Genomic DNA, 23,551 nt, shown 5'->3' with positions numbered 1-23,551 from the left:
GCTGCTCTCAGATGGGTTAGCAAAAACCTGCTGACAGATTCCCTTTATCTGTCAGGGAAGCAGGCATAAACAGTTCTACTATTCTAAGCTAATTGGAAAGCAAGCATTTATCCCTCTGCTATCCTAGCCCACAGGAGAAATCAACAATAACTCCTCCTTTACAATACAGGGTGCGCCATTTATATGGATACACCTAAATTAAATGGGAATGGTTGGTTATATCAACTTCCTGTTTGTGGCACATTAGTATATGGGAGGGGGAAAACTTTTCCAGATGGGTGGTGACCATGGCGGAGATTTTGAAGTCGGCCATTTTGGATCCAACTTTATTTTTTTCAATGGGAAGAGGGTCATGTGACACCTCAAACTTATTGAGAATTTCATAAGAAAAACAATGGTGTGCTTTGTGTTAATGTAACTTTATTCTTTCATGAGTTTTTTACAAGTTTATGACCACTTATAAAATGTGTTCAAAGTGCTGCCCATTGTGTTGGATTGTCAATGCAACCTTCTTCTCCCACTCTTGACACACTGATAGCAACACCGCAGAAGAAATGCTAGCACAGGCTTCCGGTATCCACTCACGGTGGGTCTCAAACGGTCCTATGTTTCCCTGGACACCAGCTGGGGGCGGCAGGATTCAGCCCTTTATATGGTGGGAGTGCCGGCAGAACTCTCCGAGTCCTTGATGTAACTTACTTCACAGGGTGACAATGCCGCGCTCTCTCCAGCAGCGCGGGTCTATCAGAGGGGACGGCTACACTCTGCAGCGTAGAGGAATACAAATCCACAGCGCTCCGTCTTTCACAGCAAGCTGCCATGCTCTCTTTCCTCTGAACTTTTACTTTCACTTCCTGCCCAGTTCCCTCCCCCAAGTCCCTCCTCCTCCAATCCACTCTCTCTCCTTCTATCCTTCCAGGCTGTGTCATCTGACTGAAAAAAGGGTCCCTGGGAATTGTAGTCCACTGCAGCTCAGAGGAAAAACGATTAATGTCTGTAGGTCCCTGTTTAACAGCAGCTGCAAAGCTCTTCTTAGTGTCTGTAAGTCCCAGTATACCAGTAGCTGATCTGACAGTTCCATGTGCAGGTGTTACATTTATTTCAAAGAGAGTGCAATTAAATATTAAGTTGAGGGTGTCAACAATTTTGTCCGGCCAATTTTTGGGGTTTTGTGTGAAATTATGTCCAATTTGCATTTTTTTTCTCTGTTTATTTTGTGTTCTTCCAATAGACACAAAGTAAATAAACTTGTATAACAAATCGTGTAATTGCAATCATTTATTTTTGCAATCAAATACTTCATTTCTGGAACAATTTCTGGGGTGCCAACACTTTAGGCCATGACTGTATTGGCTTTTGTCCAGAGATGGATACAACCTATAGTCCATAATATGATACCTAATGATTACATTCATGCCTTTTGACTTAAAATATCTACAAAGATGATTGCCAATTAAGGCACAAAGTGTTAAAAAGAATCACTCCCCAATGTATTGTAATAGTCCACAGTTAATGAGAAAGGTGGTGAGTTGTCCCAGTCCCATCAACTCCTTCCTTCTCATGATATGTGATACTCCTTGGATCTATCCCTCCAGAGACCCAGAAATGGCCAAGTTATGTTCCATGGCTTAGGGATAATAATTCTACCAGATTCTAGACATGCTGAGTTAAAGATTTTTTGATGGCAGATATTGATTTGGTGAACATGGGTAGAAGGCGTACACCCTCAGGGAAACTAGGGAAGGAGAATTCATTTATTTGGACTGATATTGACAAATTTAAGACAAAGCTCTTATATTGGAACCTGTTATTAACTCCTCAGCTTTATGCGTTTGTTTCATATTTAGAGCAATAAATCTTGTATTAAAGGAAGGACTATTTTTTTTTTTTTTTTACAGAACCTCATCCTTGTGACAATTGTGACCTACATTACACAGAGTGACTGCAGGCTTATTGATTTGGACCATACAACCCCTTCAAAGGGGAATTTGTCATCAGAAAATGATCTATCGTTTAAATCAATTTTTTTTACATTTTTCATATCACTATCTATATTTTAAAAGGCAATAAAAAATATGGCAATTTTCACACTGGCCACTAGGTCTATTTTCAAATCCTACTTCTTGTTCTTCACATGGACTCTAATCTGGGCAAAAAGCATTGTGAAGAGAGAGGGAAGAGGGGAGCTGTAACAACACCTGTTGGGATTGGTCGATCCTCTATTATCCATTATGTATAGAGGTGTTACCAGATATTGTAATTTTGTCTTTGATGACAATGAGACTGCTGAAAAATCATCTGTATAGAACAGAAGGTATGAGGGCAGGATAAGGTCTAGTGCCCAGTGTATTTCTATTTTCTTCTATACAATTAATTCTGTAAGCTTACAGAATGCTGCTGTATTCTTTTGTTTGTATATTGTGCAGTCATAGCAGCTTGCACCTGTTCACACTTCCTTTTTTCTTTTAAAAAGTGTTGGCCAGTTTCTTTTTTTTTGTAGTATTAAAGGTGGTGAATGCCTCCATACTTGGCTGATCAGTCCTCCCATCAGCCTAAAACTATTTTTAATTAGTGCTGGATCTTACTTGCCCTTTAAATTTGTAGACTTTTAGCGTGAGAGAGTCATGTCTGATAAATATTAGGTTTAGGGTCCTACGAAGGAAAGGCCACCTTGTCATGGCTAATGGACTCACAAGAACTAGCCAATTTGGTGACTAAGTACCTTAAGTACAATAGTATATAAAACAATATAATAGTATATAAGTATATTCTTTATAGCAGGAATGCAGTCCAAATTTCATATATTCAGTGTTTGCATACATCTTAGTGCTTCCAGAGTGCTGCTGTATGCTTTTGGTTGAATATTATGCAGTCACAGCAGCTTGCACCTGTTCACACTTGCTTTATTCTGTTCAAAGGTGCTAGTTAGTTTTTTCTATAGATATAGGCAACAAATAATGAAAATGCCAAAGATTTTCAAAATACATTTCAAATAAAAACCTGATTTAAGCAATAGGTCATTTTCTGATGACACATTCGCGTTAACTTTATAATTATAAAGTCTGAAGTGGCTGAGAAGAAACCTTCATCAATTAGACCCTTGCAGGAGTAATTGTAAGCTTTTGTCTGGCCTCCAGTTCTGTGAAATGGATTTTGTCTCTCTCTTTCTTTTATCTATTCCCAGCTGACCTGTAGGCAGATAATACTATGTTATTCTCTTTCTCTGATGTAAAATCCTCACCTAACATTGCTGTGACTGTGAATAATCCAATATTTTTCTGTTATGTTAATCTCCCTGATCTGGCTCAACTACACAAGGCTCTGAAATTTGTCTGGACCCCAATATGTGTGCAACGTTACAGCGGTTTACACCTGTGAATGCGGCCCTACACAGATGTGTTACAGGTCCAGACAACCTCTGTCTATGGGGTCTTAATGGACCTCTGTATATTTCTGATTTCATATGGAAGCTTGCTGAGTTTTTTTGTTAGATTTCATATGAATTCGACAGATCAAAGTGATGTTGGTCTATTTCAGATGCTGAGGAGGCTGGAACTGCAAAATAGTGCCATATACCTTCAGCGACCATGGAGCCCCTGCAATAAAAACCTGTTTTACCTTGCCACCAGGGACAAAACCACATACAATTTCTACAAATGAAATGTGTGAAGAAGACATTAACATCTATGCACGCAAAGCGAACACTTGGGATTGCATTTCGGCACCGTACCCCATCCTGAAATGCTGCATATATGCTACAGTTATATGAAAAAGTTTGGGCACCCCTATTAATCTTAAGCTTAATGTTTTATAAAAATTGGTGTTTTTGCAACAGCTATTTCAGTTTGATATATGTAATAACTGTTGGATACAGAAATGTTTCTGCCTTGAAATGAGGTTTATTGTACTAACAGAAAATGTGCAATCTGCATTCAAACAAAATTTGACAGGTGCATAAGTATGGGCACCCTTATCATTTTCTTGTTTTAAATACTCCTACCTACTTTTTACTGACTTACTAAAGCACTTTTTTTGGTTTTGTAACCTCATTGAGCTTTGAACTTCATAGCCAGGTGTATGCAATCATGAGAAAAGCTACTTAAAGTGGCCACTTGCAAGTTGTTCTCCTGTTTGAATCTCCTCTGAAGAGTGGCATCATGGGCTCCTCAAAACAACTGTCAAATGATCTGAAAACAAAGATTATTCAACATAGTTGTTCAGGGGATGGATAGAAAAAGCTGTCTCAGAGATTTAACCTGTCAGTTTCCACTGTGAGGAACATAGTAAGGAAATGGAAGAACACAGGGACAGTTCTTGTTAAGGCCAGAAGTGGCAGGCCAAGAAAAACATCAGAAAGGCAGAGAAGAAGAATGGTGAGATCAGTCAAAGACAATCCTCAGACCACCTCCAGAGAGCTGCAGCATCAACTTGCTGCAGATGGTGTCACTGTGCATCGGTCAACTATACAACGCACTTTCCACAAGGAGAAGCTGTATGGGAGAGTGATGCAAAAGAAGCCGTTTCTGCAAGCACGTCACAAACAGAGTCGGCTGAGGTATGCAAAAGCACATTTGGAGAAGCCAATTTCTTTTTGGAAGAAGGTCCTGTGGACTGATGAAACCAAGATTGAGTTGTTTGGTCATACAAAAAGGTGATATGCATGGCGGCAAAAAAACACAGCATTCCAAGAAAAACACTTGCTACCCACAGTAAAATTTGGTGGAGGTTCCATCATGCTTTGGGGCTGTGTGGCCAATGCCGGCACCGGGAATCTTGTTAAAGTTGAGGGACGCATGGATTCCACTCAGTATCATCAGATTCTTGACAATAATGTTCAAGAATCAGTGACAAAGTTGAAGCTACGCAGGGGATGGATCTTTCAGCAAGACAATGATCCAAAACTCCGCTCCAAATCTACTCAGGCATTCATGCAGAGGAACAATTACAATGTTCTGGAATGGCCATCCCAGTCCCCAGACCTGAATATCATTGAACATCTGTGGGATCATTTGAAGAGGGCTGTCCATGCTCGGCGACCATCAAACTTAACTGAACTGGAATTGTTTTGTAAAGAGGAATGGTCAAAAATACCTTCATCCAGGTTCCAGGAACTCATTAAAAGCTACAGGAAGCGACTAGAGGCTGTTATTTTTGCAAAAGGAGGATCTACTAAATATTAATGTCATTTTTCTGGTGAGGTGCCCATACTTATGCACCTGTCAAATTTTGTTTGAATGCAGATTGCACATTTCCTGTTAGTACAATAAACCTCATTTCACGGCAGAAGCATTACTGTGTCCAACAGTTATTACATATATCAAACTGAAATAGCTGTTGCAAAAACACCAATTTTTATAAAACATTAAGCTTAAGATTAATAGGGGTGCCCAAACTTTTTCATATAACTGTATGTGCAATTCCAGGGTAATGGGAACTTCATACATTGATCATTTAAGCTTCTAGGATTTAAATACAGTCTTGTTCTATCAGGACTGTGGAGTTGGTAAGCTAAGTTCAGACTCCTATTTTTCTCTACTCTGGATTTGAGTCCTTCATAGATTTCCAATATTTAGTAGTAAGATATGCTACAAATATAAGTTCAGCTTACCGTAATATACATCATTAGGTCTTTGAAGCACAAGAAACGCTGTGTCGGAGCGTAGGACAATCACATAAACAGGAGAGAATCCAGCTCAACAGACTTGTGAACAAACTATATTCTGTACTCACTAGTGATGAGCGAGTATATTCTGTTAACCCTTTCGGCGAGCATGCTCGCCGAGTATTTTCAGCGTGCTCGGGTGTTATGTTTCAGTTTTGCGACTGTTTGACAACTTTAATACATGTGAGGAATGCCTAAGAAATATTAAAGCTGTCAAATAGTCGCAAATCATGAGCATGGTGTGACTGAAACATAACACCCGAGCACGCTGAAGATACTCAGAAAACACCCGAGCATGCTCGTAAATCTCGAGTAATGAGCATGCTCGCTCATCACTAGTAGTCACCAAAAAGTGCTCAGTAGAGGATAAAACAGAATCAGTGATGTAAGTTACATGATATGCAATATCAACGTGTTTCAGTTGACTGCGCACCCTTAATCATGATGATCATGATTAAGGGTGCGCAGTCTCCTGAAACGCATCAATGTCGCATATGATGTAACTAATGCATCACTGATTCTGTTTTATCCTCTACTGAGCACTTTTGGTGACTACAGAAACAAGTTGGTTCACAAGTCCGTTGAGCTGGATTTTCTCCTGTGTATGGGAATAAGATAGGCTATTCAAATACATTTTTTTCTAAGGACTTTGGGGCAGCATGAAGATATCTAGAGTGAGGAACAGGAGAGAACAAAGAAGAGGTGATAACTGCTTTTCTATCACCTCCAGAACACCCATGCTATCACTGGTTATTATATTTTTAAGAAATCCAGGTCTTTGAGTGACAGAACATAACGTATATTAAAGGGGTTGTTCAGTCCAACTTGATAAGTCTGAAGTCATTCTGTGTGGATTAACCGGTTTCTGAGCGGGGACCGGAGGGTATGTCCACAAGTGTATGGAGCGAGGCCGCGCCCACTTGACAGGCCTGGCCGGGAGTATGTATAAGGCATCCTAAGGCATTGCAAGACCTGTCCCACATGCCAGTTAACCGCTCCCACCTCTCACTTCTGAAATCCTCTTGTGCCACAGCCCATCATAGAGGTACCATTTGACTGAACTGCCATGGACCTGGTCGGCCCCTTTGTTAAGTCTGTTCGAGGGCATCAATATATATTGGTCATCCTCGACTATGCTACACGGTACCCAGAAGAGGTTCCCCTGAGAAACTCCTCTGCGAAAAGTATAGCCCATGAGTTAGTCCACATCTTTGCTCGGACAGGACAAACGAAGGAGATCCTGACCACCAAAGGAACATCCTTTATGATTAAGGTGATGAGGGAACTGTGTAACGTATTGCAAATTACACAACTGAAGATATCAGTTTACCATCCATAGACAGACAGCCTTGTGGAAAGGTTCAATAAAACCTTAAAGAGTAAGCTTAAGAAGGTCATAGAAAAGGACGGTCAAGACTGGGACTGTCTCCTCCCAAATCTATTATTTTTTATCCGGGAGGTTCCACAAGCTTCTACCGGATTCTCTCCGCTTGAACTCCTGGATGGCCGACATCCTCGAGGTATCTTTGAAATAACAAAGGAAACCTGGGAAGCCGAGGTCACGCACCATTGGAGCATCATCTAGCATGTCACCCAGATGCAGGAGAGGATTGCAAAGGTAATGCCTATCGTAAAGGAACATCTCCTCCAGGCACAAGAGGCTCAATCCTGGGTCTACAACTAGTCAGCCAAGGTGAGGCAGTTAAGCCCCTGGGACCGAGTCCTTGTGCTTATTCCCATGATAGAGAGTAAGTTTTTGGCCAAATGACAAGGCCCCTATGAGGTGGTAGACAAGCTGGGTGAAGTGAACTACAAGGTTCATCAACTAGGAATACATAAGCTGTACCAGGTCTACCATGTCAATCTTATCAAGACATGGCAAGACAGAGACCGCGTTGAAACTCCATGTTTGCTGGTTAAGCCAGAAGGGGACATTGAAGATGTCACCATAGCTGAGACGCTGTCGAAGGCCCAAAAACAGCAGTGTCAGGAATTGCTGAAAACAGGACTGGTTTTCAGATTTGCAGGGGTGTACAGATGTCATAGAATACGCATTTCTGACTGAACCCCATGCACGGGTGAACTTGAAACCCTACCAAATTGCCGAGGCCCAGCAAGAACTAATCTCCAAGTAAGTGAATAGTATGCTGAACCTCTGAGTCACTAAGTAATCTAAGAGCGGGTGGTCTAGCGTGATTGTCCTTGATCCAAAACCAGATGGCGAATGGAGATTCTATAATGATTATCGGAAGCTGAACGAAGTCTCCAAATTCTTATCTGATGCTGCATGACGATGAGATGATTGAGAGACTTGGGTCGGCAAGGTATATAACCACCTTGGATCTAACGAAGGGATATTGGCAAATCCCCATATCACAAGAAGCCAAGGAGAAGACTGCTTTCTCCACGCCCTACTTAAGTCCCACCAAGTCTGGATACCATTCGGACTGCAGGGAGCTCCTGCCACCTTCCAGAGGGCCATGGACCAGATCCTTGCACCCCATTAGAATTATGCTGCGGCAGACGATATCGTAATCTTCAGCCCGGATTGGGGAAGTCATCTCAGAAAGGTGCAGGCAGTATTTGGTGGGGTTCATTATACAGTACAGACCAAAAGTTTGGACACACCTTCTCATTTAAAGATTTTTCTGTATTTTCATGACTATGAAAATTGTACATTCACACTGAAGGCATCAAAACTATGAATTAACACATGTGGAATTATATACTTAACAAAAAAGTGTGAAACAACTGAAAATATGTCTTATATTCTAGGTTCTTCAAAGTAGCCACCTTTTGCTTTGATGACTGCTTTGCACACTCTTCGCATTCTCTTGATGAGCTTCAAGAGGTAGTCACCGGAAATGGTTTTCACTTCACAGGTGTGCCCTGTCAGGTTTATTAAGTGGAATTTCTTGCCTTATAAATGGGGTTGGGACCATCAGTTGTGTTGTGCATCAGTCTGGTGGATACACAGCTGATAGTCCTACTGAATAGACTGTTAGAATTTGTATTATGGCACGAAAAAAGCAGCTAAGTAAAGAAAAACGAGTGGCCATCATTACTTTAAGAAATGAAGGTCAGTCAGTACGAAAAATTGGGAAAACTTTGAAAGTGTCCCCAAGTGCAGTTGCAAAAAACATCAAACGCTACAAAGAAACTGGCTCAAATGAGGACCTCCCCAGATAAGGAAGACCAAGAGTCACCTCTGCTTCTGAGGATAAGTTTATCCGAGTCACCAGCCTCAGAAATCGCAGGTTAACAGCAGCTCAGATTAGAGACCAGGTCAATGCCACACAGAGTTCTAGCAGCAGACACATCTCTTCAACAACTGTTAAGAGGAGACTTTGTGCAGAAGGCCTTCATGGTAAAATAGCTGCTAGGAAACCACTGCTAAGGACAGGCAACAAGCAGAAGAGACTTGTTTTGGCTAAAGAACACAAGGAATGGACATTAGACCAGTGGAAATCTGTGCTTTGGTCTGATGAGTCCAAATTTGAGATCTTTGGCTCCAACCACCGTGTCTTTGTGCAACGCAGAAAAGGTGAACGGATGGACTCTACATGCCTGGTTCCCACCGTGAAGCATGGAGGAGGAGGTGTGATGGTGTGGGGGTGCTTTGCTGGTGACACTGTTGGGGATTTATTCAAAATTGAAGGCATACTGAACCAGCATGGCTACCACAGCATCTTGCAGCAGCATGCTATTCCATCCGGTTTGCGTTTAGTTGGACCATCATTTATTTTTCAACAGGACAATGACTCCAAACGCACCTCCAGGCTGTGTAAGGGCTATTTGACCAAGAAGGAGAGTGATGGGGTGCTACACCAGATGACCTGGCCTCCACAGTCACTAGACCTGAACCCAATCGAGATGGTTGGGGGTGAGCTGGACCGCAGAGTGAAGGCAAAAGGGCCAACAAGTGCTAAGCATCTCTGGGAACTCCTTCAAGATTGTTGGAAGACCATTTCCGGTGACTACCTCTTGAAGCTCATCAAGAAAATGCCAAGAGTGTGCAAAGCAGTCATCAAAGCAAAAGGTGGCTACTTTGAAGAACCTAGAATATAAGACATATTTTCAGTTGTTTCACACTTTTTTGTTAAGTATATAATTCCACATGTGTTAATTCATAGTTTTGATGCCTTCAGTGTGAATGTACAATTTTCATAGTCATGAAAATACAGAAAAATCTTTAAATGAGAAGGTGTGTCCAAACTTTTTGTCTGTACTGTAAATCCAAACAAATTTGCCATGGGGAAAGAGGAGGCCAAATATCTTGGATATGTAGTAAGTAGATGTGAATTCAAACCCCAGATCAATAAAGTGGACGCAATCCAGAACTCCTGAGACCGCTCTCAAAACAGCAAGTTAGGGAGGGTCTTTCTGAGAATCATGGAGTACTACAGGAGGTTCATTCCAAACTTTGCCATGGTAGCTGCACCCCTTACTAATCTCCTAAAGGGGACAAAATCAGTTATGGCCAAATGGATGTCGGAGGCAAAGTCGGCCTTTCAAGAACTGAAAGTAACTCTGAGTAAGCAGCCGGTCCTGGTAGCCCCTGACTTTAAGAAGGAATTGGTACTCCAAACGTACGCGTCAGAAGTCAGATTAGGAAAGGTCCTTTATTATGATATACACGGAGAGGAGCATTCTGTTCTCTACCTGAATAGGAAACTATCGGCATGTGAGAAAAATTATTCCATTGTAGAAAAGGAATGCTTGGCCATAAAGTGGGCAGTGCACACATTGCGATACTATCTCTTAGGGTGAAATTTAATTTAGTGTGAGACCATAACCCACTCAGGTGGATGAGGGAGAAAAAGGTGAAAAATCCTTGCGTTACCCGCTTGTTTCTAGCCCTGCAGGATTTCCATTCCCATGTGGAACATAGAGGTAGAAAGTTATATGGTAATGCCTATGCTCTCTCGAGAATCCTGTGTCTAGTGCTAGAAGGTACCAAGCCCCACGCCTTTAGGCAGAGGGGGTGTATTTAAGGTGGCTGCCGGACACATAGTGGATGGGAGATATGTATCACAAAGGTGCATTTCCTCTGTGATATAAACCTGGAGTAATGCTCTAGTTCACATAGTACTAAGAGGGGTTAATCAGCCATGTTAGGCCAAGATCTAATTGTGAGCAGCTGAAGAGTTAAGGCTGGATGACTGCTCACCATATCTCCACCCCTGGGTGTGATTCACTTTGTAAAATGGGACCTGTCTGACACATGGTTCTGTGAAAGATTCTGGATTGTGTGACTTTGCAAATGGACTAAGCAGCTAGACTCTAAGCCAAGCGGGCAAACCAGAACTATAGCATGGACTTTTGATTTATGTTCACTTCGTGCTGGACAGGGGCTGCATTTAAGTTTTCCTGTGATGTGGTTTATGAGGACTGAGATAAAGCAGCCAAACTTTTAAATAGAAATGGTTCCTATTATACCTCAGATTGCTTCCAAGTGAGTAGCATTGTTACATTGAAAGAAAACCGGCAGCTCCCGGGAAAACTAAAGTTCATTTTCTCCCAGGTGCTGCACTTTCAGAACAGCGGCTGGCATCTTCATAACACTATTAATCTGCAGATTAACCCCATATCTGCAAAATAATAGCATTATCTGACCTATCAGGTTTCCTTTAATTTATAAAGCAATATAAGTTCGATATTACCTTCATCACACTGATCTGGAGAATCGTGTTTCCAGGTAATTTTTACTGCACAGTTACCGTATTTTTCGGACCATAAGACGCACTTTTTCCCCCCCAAATTTGGGAGGAAAATGGGGGGTGCGTCTTATGGTCCGAAAGTAACTTACCAGTGGTGGTGGAGTGGGATCGGCGGCGGCAACAGTGGCAGCAGGTGGCGGCGGTGGCAGCAGAAGAAGTATCTTTCTTGGATGCCGGGGCCTGGTTTCTTGCTGGGAGCAGCGTGAGCGGCTTCCGATGCGCGCGGCCATCTTTCTGAAGCTGATCTACAGGAAAATGGCCACCGAAGCTGGCGCATGCGCTCTGCTACGCCGGTGGCCATTTTCCTGTAGATCTCAGCTTCAGAAAGATGGCCGCGCGCACCGGAAGCCGCTCAAGCTGCTCTGCCATGCTACGCACAGCAAGACACCGGCCCCGGTACCAGCCCCAGCCACCACTCACCCAAGCCCCCAGCCACCAATCACCCAGGCCCCAAACCCCAGTGCCAGCCATCACTCACCCAGGCCCCAAGCCCCCAGAGCCAGCCACCACTCACCCGGGCACCAAGCCCCCAGCACCAGCCACCACTCACCCAGGCCCCCAGCCCCCAGCGCCAGCAACCAGACGCCCAGCGCAAGCCACCAGGCCCCCAGCTCACCAGCACCAGGCGCCCAGCCCCAGGCCACCAGCGTCAGGCCACCAGGCGCCAAGTGCAGGCCACCAGCTCCAGATGGCCAGGCCACCAGGCGCCCAGCCCCAGGCCAAGAGCGCCAGGCCCGGCTTCCTGAAGGACCTTGCCTCCTGTGTCCCCTGCTACACGGCCCTTCCAGGTAAGATACCTATTCAGACTATAAGACGGACCCCCATCTTATTAAAAAAAATTTCCACCTCAAAATTTGGGGTGCGTCTTATGGTGCGGTGCGTCTTATAGTCCGAAAAATAAGGTAATTTTTTTCCAGCATGTGCACTGTATATGTGGCACCCCAGGGGTCTGGTTTCCACAGTAATGCAATGTTATGTCTGAGAGCAGGTGGGAGGTCTCTTGGTCAGGAATCCTATGCATGCCACACCTCCTGCCCAGTCCTGGGAGGGGAAGGACTTCCCCTATATAAACCTGGGGCTGAGGCAGGGTTAGAAAGTTCAGAGGGAGAGTTCAGCCAGGAGGGCTGACAGGGAGCTGTGGCTCCGGCTGGGCCCAGCTCCTGGGCCATGCCAGAAGTAGAGACAGAGAAGAGAGGCAGCTATGGGAAGAAACAACAGGAGCTCTGTGGGAGCAGTGCTACAAGGAGTCAGGGGCTGGCAGCTGCAGAGCTCGCCCTGACTGAGAAGTTATCACCGGACCCGGAGTCCGAGGCTGTGGGGACTAACTCCTATCCAGCAGCAGAAACCGACCGGCAGGGGAATTCAGGTCCTCTGGCCAACAAACCCGAACGCACGGTCACACGCGTGGGACCAGCACCGCCGTCGTGGAGCGGAAGCTACTAGAAGGCCCCGAGTCACCGGCCATACGGGTGAGCACCACACGGTACACTCAGGGACGTGGGCTACTTATACCCGCCTCTAGCAAGGTAGCCAGAAGAGTACAGTTAGTTTGGGAGGCCTACAACTCCGCCTGGCCAGGGGAGATCCCATCTGCTCAAGGACTGACCAGGCCCCAATCGCTAGCCAGTACTCCGGGAGGGTCTATCTTTGTCACCAGTAAAGACCCTGAACTACACCGTACCGTCTCCGAGTGGTTCCTGCTACCCCCATCATCCACGTCGGCTGCCCTGAGGCCATACCCCTCCCGTTGGGGGTGATACTATCACGCTGCACAATCCTACCACCGGCCTCAGCGGTCTGCCCTGCAGCGGCAGCTCCTTCGCTGCATTCAACGGGTGGCGTAGTCGTACAACATCTACCACTAATACAGCGCCACTTATTCTGACTCCCTGGGCACGGACCGGGTCACTGCCACGAGACTACAACCCTCAACAGATCCGGCTCCGGGTAAGCTCCCGCGTGCGCAACGCTGCGCGACACAGGCCCAGGGGTGCGTCATATACAAAGCGCAAAATTGAAAAATTGGCCACACCAGAAAGGGTTTAATCCCGGATTCGGTGCATTTCTACTGAGTCCGACTCCACAGCCCTGCTTGTTTGTATATCTATCTATCTATCTATCTATCTGTCTATCTATCTATCTATCTATCTATTCCTCTGGTGCTGTTATATTTATACACAGTGTTTATTTATAGCTATATTTTCTCTCTCCGTTCTTATTTTATCAGTCACAGACAGGTGAGAATATTAACTTGCCATGTGTATAATTATGCACGTATTCGTCAAACGTGACTTACTGAATGAATCAGCCGCTTGCACAGTTGCCACTGAATGATACTTATGCTTTGCATTCGGAATATTAACAAGTGCAAATCCTGCCATCTGCAACAAGCAACCAACCTCTCACCGGCAGCATCTTTTTTTTTATCCAGAACTGATTGGAGCTTCTCTATCTTCCTAATAAAACTGCATATATTATAAGCTGGTATAGTTGTGCATACAGATAACTATTTGTACTTGTCAAGGCCGATACATTTTTCATTTATGTTCTGTCGTAGGGAAAAGGCACTACTCATGGTCAGGACTAAATTAACCATTATTTTCAGTATGGCTGTGGACAATAACCCTACATCATCAGACGATGGTTCTCTGAGTTGATGCCACCTTGATATAGCTCATGAAGCCTTAGAATTAATTTTTACCACCAAGACGTCTCCTATTGAGGATCCCACTGAGATCAGTTGATCGCCGAGGGTCCCTCAGGATCTTAGATCTGTGTAGACCTATTAATAGTTGCTCATGTTTGTAGGAACCACTATATAGATACCGAGCAATATCATTGAAGACCATGGGTATAAATCGGTTCTAATTGATGCAACTAGTTCTCCAAAGCTGGATGTCCAGTTGGTCCAATCCGATTTTGATGGATAGACCCCTTCCTTTCATATCCCTCTTATAAACAATACAACAGTAATGGTGTTCCTTACGCTGCCATCGCTGCACGGTTTTAACTCTTTCCAGAACGTCTGCATCTGTGTTAAGTCTATCTTGTTAAGTGGAATTGATACTTCTCCTATAGGATCATTCCTGCTGAATCGATCATAGTCCAAAACCTGGAGATACAGGACTCTCTGCACAACTTTCTCATATGGGAATCCTGAAAAACATGAAAAGTACAGCATAACTTTTTGCACCTGAAGTGCTCAGTCCTAAATAAAGAGCTACCCAAGATATACAGGTACAATATATGAAGATCTACCTTACTACTTGATGTTACAGGAACCCTTTACAGAGTGCATGGAAATGCACATACAATGTAAGGGCTCATACACATGGCCATATTATGGCTCCATTTCTCTTAGACAGGACGATAGTGCCAAACATATGATGGAACCTGATGGCATAGTGGATGCTGGCACTTAAGTCCCATATGGCTCAATAGATTGTGCATGGGACTCCATGTACCACCATACAGCCATGTTCATGAGGTCATAAAGGCTCAAACACACCTGTGTATAGATAGAAAGAAATATCATGGTGCCGTTCTTCATCAGATGCCATACTATGGAGCTTTTCTCCCCCAGAAAAATTGCTTTTAGGAAAGAATATGTCTGAAAGGCTCTGATCATATCTGCATTGAAGGCTCCATTTGCAGTTCCATCAGGTTTGCCGGCAAGAAGAAATCTTCATGTATTGTTATTCCTGCCGTTAAAGTGACGGAAAGCATGACAAAGTCAATAGAGGCCATCGGGCACCCTGGGATCCATCGTACAGGTTCTGCCCTATACCTGTGGTCTTTTCAACTAAGATGACAATAAAAATCCTGACTGTACATTTCGCTAACGACAGTAGCAACCAGGGTCATGCAGAAGAACAATTTCCAAGACATCGGACTTGAAAGATATTGATAAAAATGTCACACGTAGCATAAGAAAGACATAAATACAATTACAGTAGTTATGGGGAGTGTAATATCTCTACAGATGAGTTCTCTATGATAGTTCATTGGTAACAGGGCTTAAAAGCATTTTTAAAATGTCAGAGGAATTTTTTTTTCCATATGAAAAGCAATTTCCATCCTTTTAGCAACAAAAAGCACAATGTGACAAATACCATTATAAGTTTGTATATTATTCTTATGACGGTTTCACAATTTTGTTCTATTTTTTTTCTTCTATATGAGTTTGCTGTTTGGTTTGAATACTTATATTAGGACCAAATAAGACAATTGCTAAAATAGCAAATTCTTGATCTTATGTTAAATCATCAAGACCCTCTGCTGGCAGCCCCCTTTTGCAATTGCCGACCAATGACATCCCAGATGTGCTCCATGGGATAACGCTGCAAGTTATGGTAGCACGTTTAGGCCATGCAGGCTGTTGTGTTGAAAAATGGCTCCTGGGACACTTTCATGTTTCCTCGTGAAGGCCTCTTCATGGCGTTGCCCACGTGGTCCTCTTGACCAATCTCTGGCTATCATTGCATCCAAGACAAAAGCGAGACTCATTGTCAAATAGAAAAGACCTCCATACCATTTTGGCTTGCAGCGTTTCTGTATACCATCGAGCACATCTGGGACACCATTGGTTGGCAGTTGCAAAGGAGCGGTCAGCAGTGGATTTTGATGATTTGCTCAAGTGCATTCAGCGTTGAAAAACATTCTTCAGACAACCATTAATAACCTCACTGATGGCAGCTAAGGCTGTAAGTGCGGGGATTCCTGCATGTGGTTCTCAAACTCAATACTGAATAACTCCAAATTTAGTTTCCAGTTTTTCACTATTTGCATATCATTAACACGTCTATTGATCCAATGATTTCCATAATTCCACGACTCATCCTTCTTGGTGTTGCAATTTTAGTGTTAAGGGGTGTGTATGTATACTGTTTGTATATATGTACCGTACAGACCAAAAGTTTGGACACACCTTCTCATTTAAAGATTTGTCTGTATTTTCATGACTATGAAAATTGTACATTCACACTGAAGGCATCAAAACTATGAATTAACACATGTGGAATTATATACTTAACAAAAAAGTGTGAAACAACTGAAAATATGTCTTATATTCTAGGTTCTTCAAAGTAGCCACCTATTGCTTTGATGACTGCTTTGCACACACTTGGCATTCTCTTCATGAGCTTCAAGAGGTAGTCACCGGAAATGGTCTTACAACAATCTTGAAGGAGTTCCCAGAGATGCTTAGCACTTGTTGGCCCTTTTGCCTTCACTCTGCGGTCCAGCTCATCCCAAACCATCTCGATTGGGTTCAGGTCTGGTGACTGTGGAGGCCAGGTCATCTGGCGTAGCACCCCATCACTCTCCTTCTTGGTCAAATAGCCCTTACACAGCCTGGAGGTGTGTTTGGGGTCATTGTCCTGTTGAAAAATAAATGATGGTCCAACTAAACGCAAACCGGATGGAATAGCATGCCGCTGCAAGATGCTGTGGTAGCCATGCTGGTTCAGCATGCCTTCAATTTTGAATAAATCCCCAACAGTGTCACCAGCAAAGCAGCCCCACACCATCACACCTCCTCCTCCTTGCTTCACGGTGGGAACCAGGCATGTAGAGTCCATTCGTTCACCTTTTCTGCATCGCACAAAGACACGGTGGTTGGAACCAAAGATCTCAAATTTGGACTCATCAGACCAAAGCACAGATTTCCACTGGTCTAATTTCCATTCCTTGTGTTCTTCAGCCCCAACAAGTCTCTTCTGCTTGTTGCCTGTCCTTAGCAGTGGTTTCCTAGCAGCTATTTTACCATGAAGGCCTGCTGCACAAAGTCTCCTCTTAACAGTTGTTGTAGAGATGTGTCTGCTGCTAGAACTCTGTGTGGCATTGACCTGGTCTCTAATCTGAGCTGCTGTTAACCTGCGATTTCTGGGGCTGGTGACTCAGATAAACTTATCCTCAGAAGCAGAGGTGACTCTTGGTCTTCCTTTCCTGGGGCGGTTCTCATGTGAGCCAGTTTCTTTGTAGCGCTTGATGGTTTTTGCAACTGCACTTGGGGACACTTTCAAAGTTTGCCCAATTTTTCTCACTGACTGACCTTCATTTCTTAAAGTAATGATGGCCACTCGTTTTTCTTTACTTAGCTGCTTTTTTCTTGCCATAGTACAAATTCTAACAGTCTATTCAGTAGGACTATCAGCTGAGTATCCACCTGACTTCTGCACAACACAACTGATGGTCCCAACCCCATTTATAAAGCAAGAAATCACACTTATTAAACCTGACAGGGCACACCTGTGAAGTGAAAACTATTTCCGGTGACTACCTCTTGAAGCTCATCAAGAGAATGCCAAGAGTGTGCAAAGCAGTCATCAAAGCAAAAGGTGGCTACTTTGAAAAACCTAGAATATAAGACATATTTTCAGTTGTTTCACACTTTTTTGTCAAGTATATAATTCCACATGTGTTAATTCATAGTTTTGATGCCTTCAGTGTGAATGTACAATTTTCATAGTCATGAAAATACAGAAAAATCTTTAAATGAGAAGGTGTGTCCAAACTTTTGGTCTGTACTGTATATATATATATATATATATATATATATATATATATATATATATATATATATATACACACACACACACACACACACAATGGAGCCGTCCTGGAAGAAAATTAAAAGTGGGGCAACAAATGCTAACAGTTCATTTATTCTAGACTGTACCAGGGTACAGGATCTTTGGTCACATGATGGCCAAATAACCATCACTGGGTGCTCTTATGGGGATGGAGACCATGGACAATTGCACACTTTGCCCAACCCTAATGCCAACCCTGCACACATATGTATACAAAGAGCATAGACATGTATATACATAGAAAACATACACATGTATACACAGAGCAGATTCACATATGTATACATAGAGCACAAACAACACATGTATATGTAGCACCCTGAGGATTCGGCTGCTACAGGGGTATTGCACCTCAACCCAGAGGTGTGATATTCCACTCCCGGGTAGGGAAGGAGTGTGAAACTGAGCTCGGTAGGCTGCATGCACTACACACATCCCATTTCCGAGGAACAGGCCGACGGTACTCCCACTTAGAAATGTGCAGGTACGACCGAGTCTGTTCCTGGCTGGAGTGGGAGGGGGGTGGTACATCCCAAGTAGTGTAGGGGCAGATAGGGGGAGCAGCCTGGGTAAAGATAGGAGCTCATTGGGTGCTGGTCACCTGAGCTCACACATAGAGGGTGTATATAAGGTGGGCACCAACTAAGAACAGGGTCAGTTGCAGAGAGAAAGTCAGCAAGCGGAGGAGAAGAGAGACCCAGAGTGAGAGAGGAGAGAGAGAGACCCAGAGGGGGAAACAGAAGAAAAGGACTCCAAGAACCCAAATTAAATCCCCGGGTGAAGAGTCGGCACAGGGTACCGGAACCCAAGCTGGTGGGGGCAAAAACACACCCCAGCCAGAGACCGGAGACCGTGGGCAGCGTTTGCCACGGTCACCCACCACATCCACCACGAAGGCATACCACGTGGAGGGTCAGGGAACCCGAGGCCAAGGGTCTCCCAACAGAAGGCCCGAGGGAGCTGGACCTGGGTGGATCCCTAGTGGGGACGGCCAGAGAAAGGACAGAAGGAGAGCTCAGGGTCACGCTCCGGACTTGCTTGGGGGTTGGCTGGATCCAGAACCTGGTGGACGCAGCACGGCTCGGGAGGTCACTCGAAGCTGGAGTGACCAGAACATCAGCAGTGAGTAAACATCCTAAACTGCATAACCCGACTCTGTCTCTGATTGCCGTCTACACTGCATCACCACAACTCCCATCCTCTGCACCTGATCCCCCTGAGGCTATACCCCACCCGTTGGGGGTTATATCACCAAAGCTGCACCTACACCACCAGCCTCAGCGGACCCTGCTGCAGCGGCGGCCACAGTGACCGCAACACAACGGGTGGCGTAGTCGACATTAAGAACTTGGTAACATCTGTAGGACTGCCACATACAACTGAGTTTGACACCCTGGGCACGGACCGGGTCACAGCCACTCGGAAGACTACAACTCCCATCTGATCCGGCTCCGGATATTCCCCCTAAAGAATATGGCCCAGGGGGCGCGTCAACTTTGGCGTAGTCGGCAGGATTACGTGCCCGCAACACCCGGGTACTGCGTGCCTGAAGAAAAGTGCAAGTTTACCTCAAAAAGAAGTCTCCTGCCGGTTCCGGAGGGTCCCCGCCATCGGACCCCATCACCAGTCGATTCCTGCCGGTTGTCCGCCATTAACAGCGTTTTCCCGCCATCTGCAGAGTTTCCCGCCACTGGGAAGCGATTCCCGCCATTTCCTAAGGTTTCCCGCCTTGGAAGAGCGGACGCCATTATGGGCGTGCCAGAGGGTGGTAAGAGGCCACCTCCCATCGTGGGCCAGGACCGAAAATGGCGCCAAAAGTGGAAACCGCCCCCACCAACAGAGACTGTGATGCTAGAGGTGTCTGTCAGCGTGAAAGAACCGCCCCTGGAGCTGACAGTCACCCAGTGGCCCCGGGACCGCCCTCGAAGTGGGAGGAGACGAAAGAAAAGAACGAAGATGGGTGCCGCCTGGAGCAGTCTGGAGCGAGCGCACCCGGAGGCAGGAAGCCTGGAGAAGAGTAGCAGAGAAGCTCACCCGGAGATGGCGAGAGAGCAGAGCAGCACCGGCCCGCTGGCCAGGAGCCTGCTGGAAGAAGAGCAGAGCAGCACCGACCCTTTGGTCAGGAGCCTGCTGGAAACCACGACCCCACTAGGCCTAGTGGAGGTCCTTGCACAGCTCCCCCGAGACCGGGAGTGTGCACAGACTGCCCTGGAGGGCCTCGCACGGAGGATGGCCCGGGTACAGCGAGAGACATTGGCGGAGTGGAGCCGAGAGATGGCCCAGCAAACCAAGACCCGGAGCACGCCAGCCAAGATGAGGAGACAGACCGCCTCTGAGGATGGCGCGGCAGGACCCAAGGCCGGAGACGGCGCCGAGAAGGGAGCCGAACGCATGGAGGCAGGTAAAGGGGACGTCTATACCCCAAACCGGGACACCGCTTACCTGCCCCAGCTCCCCGTCGCAGAGCCCGAAAGTCCCCCTGCTGTGCCCGAAAACGCCATGTCACCGACGCAGACTAGGCCCCAACCGGAAGCCGCCGCCGCGACCCCTGTGACGCCATGCGCACCGACCCCGAGCGTGGCAAAACAGGAAGTAACACCAGCCTGGTCGCAGGGCCTAGAATTCCCGGGCGTCGCATCACCAACAGCGCCCCCTACCTCCGCGGAGCCTCCGGCCTGGCCGCAAGGCCAGGTAGCCCAGGGCGCCGCCGTCCTAACGGTGCCCTTCACCTTCCAGGTGCCCCAGGCCTGGCCGCAAGGCCTGGGCAACCCGGGCGCCACCACCACCGCGCCCGCACCCGTAAAACCAAGGGTGCCGCGTCTGGGAGAGGACTTGTTTGCCCAGCACACGTGGCCGGACGGGCAGCCTTTCATCTGGCCCCAGAAATATTATGAACTGGAGCACCAGAGGAGAGTTGGGGCCATGTGTGCACCCCTGATTCCGGCTCCGAAGCCCGTGATAAGGATCTCGCCCCCGCTTGAAGAGACCCAATTTGAGTGGGACCCCACCGGAGAAGACCTAATGGGGTTCACTCAAGAAACCAGGGCAGCTGCAGCGGAGCGTGCTGAGTGCTGCCGACAGCAGCTCGAGGAGTTTGCGAGGGAGCGGAGAGAGAGGCGGGTCCGGGAACAACAGGCCCAAATAAGGAGCGCCGAGCAGAAGAGCCGAACCAGGAGGGACCCCCGTGCAGCGCACAGTCCCCGCACCACCGGGACTGTAATTAAGTTCAATATGCAGCATGGGTGGGGCTTCATCAGAGACCACAACACCCCCGGCGACGTCTTTGTCACGCGCAGAGATGTGGAGTCCCATCTGCCGGAGGGGCACAGAGGTCATGACCTTTATATCGGGGACGAGGTCACCTTTACCCGGCACAAGTGTGCCAAAGGACCTTACGCCCTCCATGTGCATCGCCTGACAGAGGAGGAGCTGCGATGTGAGGAGGAAGAGCAAGAGGATCCGGACGGGTCTGAAGCTGAGATCCCCAAAGAAGGAGCAGGAGGAAGACGTTGTTGAGTACAGCGGAGCAGGTGCTGTAAATAGTTACCCGATCGGGGTATAAAGAAACTGTTACTGCAAATATAGTCCCCGTTGGGACCAGCTGATGTGAACTGTTCACCCGTTTACCCTTAATCCCACAGGCTGAGGACTGTGAGCAGCCATTCCCTTTCCCTCCTTACCTGGCCGAGGACTGAGAGCGGCCACACTGTCCCTTGTATATAGTTGCGCGTCCTAAAGCGCCCCCTACCGGTTTTATAGGAAAACCAGTTTTCTAGAAAGACTGTCGCACTTTACCCGGTCACACGTTGCACAGTGACCGGAGGAGGAGCCAGAGGCGACGAGAATGTTTTATCTGAAAAGTTTTATATATATATAATGTTTTATATGTTTTATATGTTTATGAAAAAAAAAAAAATTGTATGTTTGGATGTTTTTGTCTTGCAGCCCGAGGACGTGCTGTGATTTACCAGGGGGGAATGTAGCACCCTGAGGATTCGGCTGCTACAGGGGTATTGCACCTCAACCCAGAGGTGTGATATTCCACTCCCGGGTAGGGAAGGAGTGTGAAACTGAGCTCGGTAGGCTGCATGCACTACACACATCCCATTTCCGAGGAACAGGCCGACGGTACTCCCACTTAGAAATGTGCAGGTACGACCGAGTCTGTTCCTGGCTGGAGTGGGAGGGGGGTGGTACATCCCAAGTAGTGTAGGGGCAGATAGGGGGAGCAGCCTGGGTAAAGATAGGAGCTCATTGGGTGCTGGTCACCTGAGCTCACACATAGAGGGTGTATATAAGGTGAGCACCAACTAAGAACAGGGTCAGTTGCAGAGAGAAAGTCAGCAAGCGGAGGAGAAGAGAGACCCAGAGTGAGAGAGGAGAGAGAGAGACCCAGAGGGGGAAACAGAAGAAAAGGACTCCAAGAACCCAAATTAAATCCCCGGGTGAAGAGTCGGCACAGGGTACCGGAACCCAAGCTGGTGGGGGCAAAAACACACCCCAGCCAGAGACCGGAGACCGTGGGCAGCGTTTGCCACGGTCACCCACCACATCCATCACGAAGGCATACCACGTGGAGGGTCAGGGAACCCGAGGCCAAGGGTCTCCCAACAGAAGGCCCGAGGGAGCTGGACCTGGGTGGATCCCTAGTGGGGACGGCCAGAGAAAGGACAGAAGGAGAGCTCAGGGTCACGCTCCGGACTTGCTTGGGGGTTGGCTGGATCCAGAACCTGGTGGACGCAGCACGGCTCGGGAGGTCACTCGAAGCTGGAGTGACCAGAACATCAGCAGTGAGTAAACATCCTAAACTGCATAACCCGACTCTGTCTCTGATTGCCGTCTACACTGCATCACCACAACTCCCATCCTCTGCACCTGATCCCCCTGAGGCTATACCCCACCCGTTGGGGGTTATATCACCAAAGCTGCACCTACACCACCAGCCTCAGCGGACCCTGCTGCAGCGGCGGCCACAGTGACCGCAACACAACGGGTGGCGTAGTCGACATTAAGAACTTGGTAACATCTGTAGGACTGCCACATACAACTGAGTTTGACACCCTGGGCACGGACCGGGTCACAGCCACTCGGAAGACTACAACTCCCATCTGATCCGGCTCCGGATATTCCCCCTAAAGAATATGGCCCAGGGGGCGCGTCATATACACAGAACACTCCTATATACACACATAAGTATACACACAGCACATACACACATATGTATATACAGAACACATGCACACAAATGTATATGCAAATAGGACATAGACACACACATTCATACATATAAGTATATAAAAAAGCACACACATAGACACTATAAAGGACTTACCAACTTGGGTTCTGCTGTTCAGTTCTTGAAGACTCCCGCAGGGTACATGAAGATCAGTCACATAACCAAAGGTCCTGCTGCACTTTTATCATCAAAAACTGCACTGATATTGCTTATCAGTGCAATTTCTGCCTGTTATCACTGGGAGTTCTCATGGGGATGGGGGCCTTGCCCACCCTGAACACCCGACCCTGCACACATATGTACACAAGGAGCACATAAAAATGTATACACAGAGCACATA

General features: G+C 46.4%; 1 protein-coding gene across 7 annotated transcripts in view; it reads right to left on the bottom strand.

Moving 5' to 3' along the window:
- LOC141191427 (synaptotagmin-7) overlaps window positions 1–23,551 on the bottom strand; it is a 691,596-nt gene that overhangs the window by 66,684 nt on the left and 601,361 nt on the right. For all 7 annotated transcript variants that reach the window (XM_073661312.1, XM_073661311.1, XM_073661313.1 and 4 more), the window contains one exon: window positions 14,369–14,538. In XM_073661312.1, the coding sequence (XP_073517413.1) occupies window positions 14,369–14,538 (170 nt within the window). The remainder of the gene's footprint in view (window positions 1–14,368; window positions 14,539–23,551) is intronic.

The sequence above is a fragment of the Phyllobates terribilis genome, unplaced genomic scaffold (genome assembly GCF_046119375.1).
Source record: "Phyllobates terribilis strain yellow unplaced genomic scaffold, ASM4611937v1 Scaffold_41__1_contigs__length_11206878, whole genome shotgun sequence".
Lineage (NCBI taxonomy): Eukaryota > Metazoa > Chordata > Amphibia > Anura > Dendrobatidae > Phyllobates > Phyllobates terribilis.
Note: the sequence above shows the minus strand (reverse complement) of the source record. Positions and strands in the feature narration are given on the sequence as shown.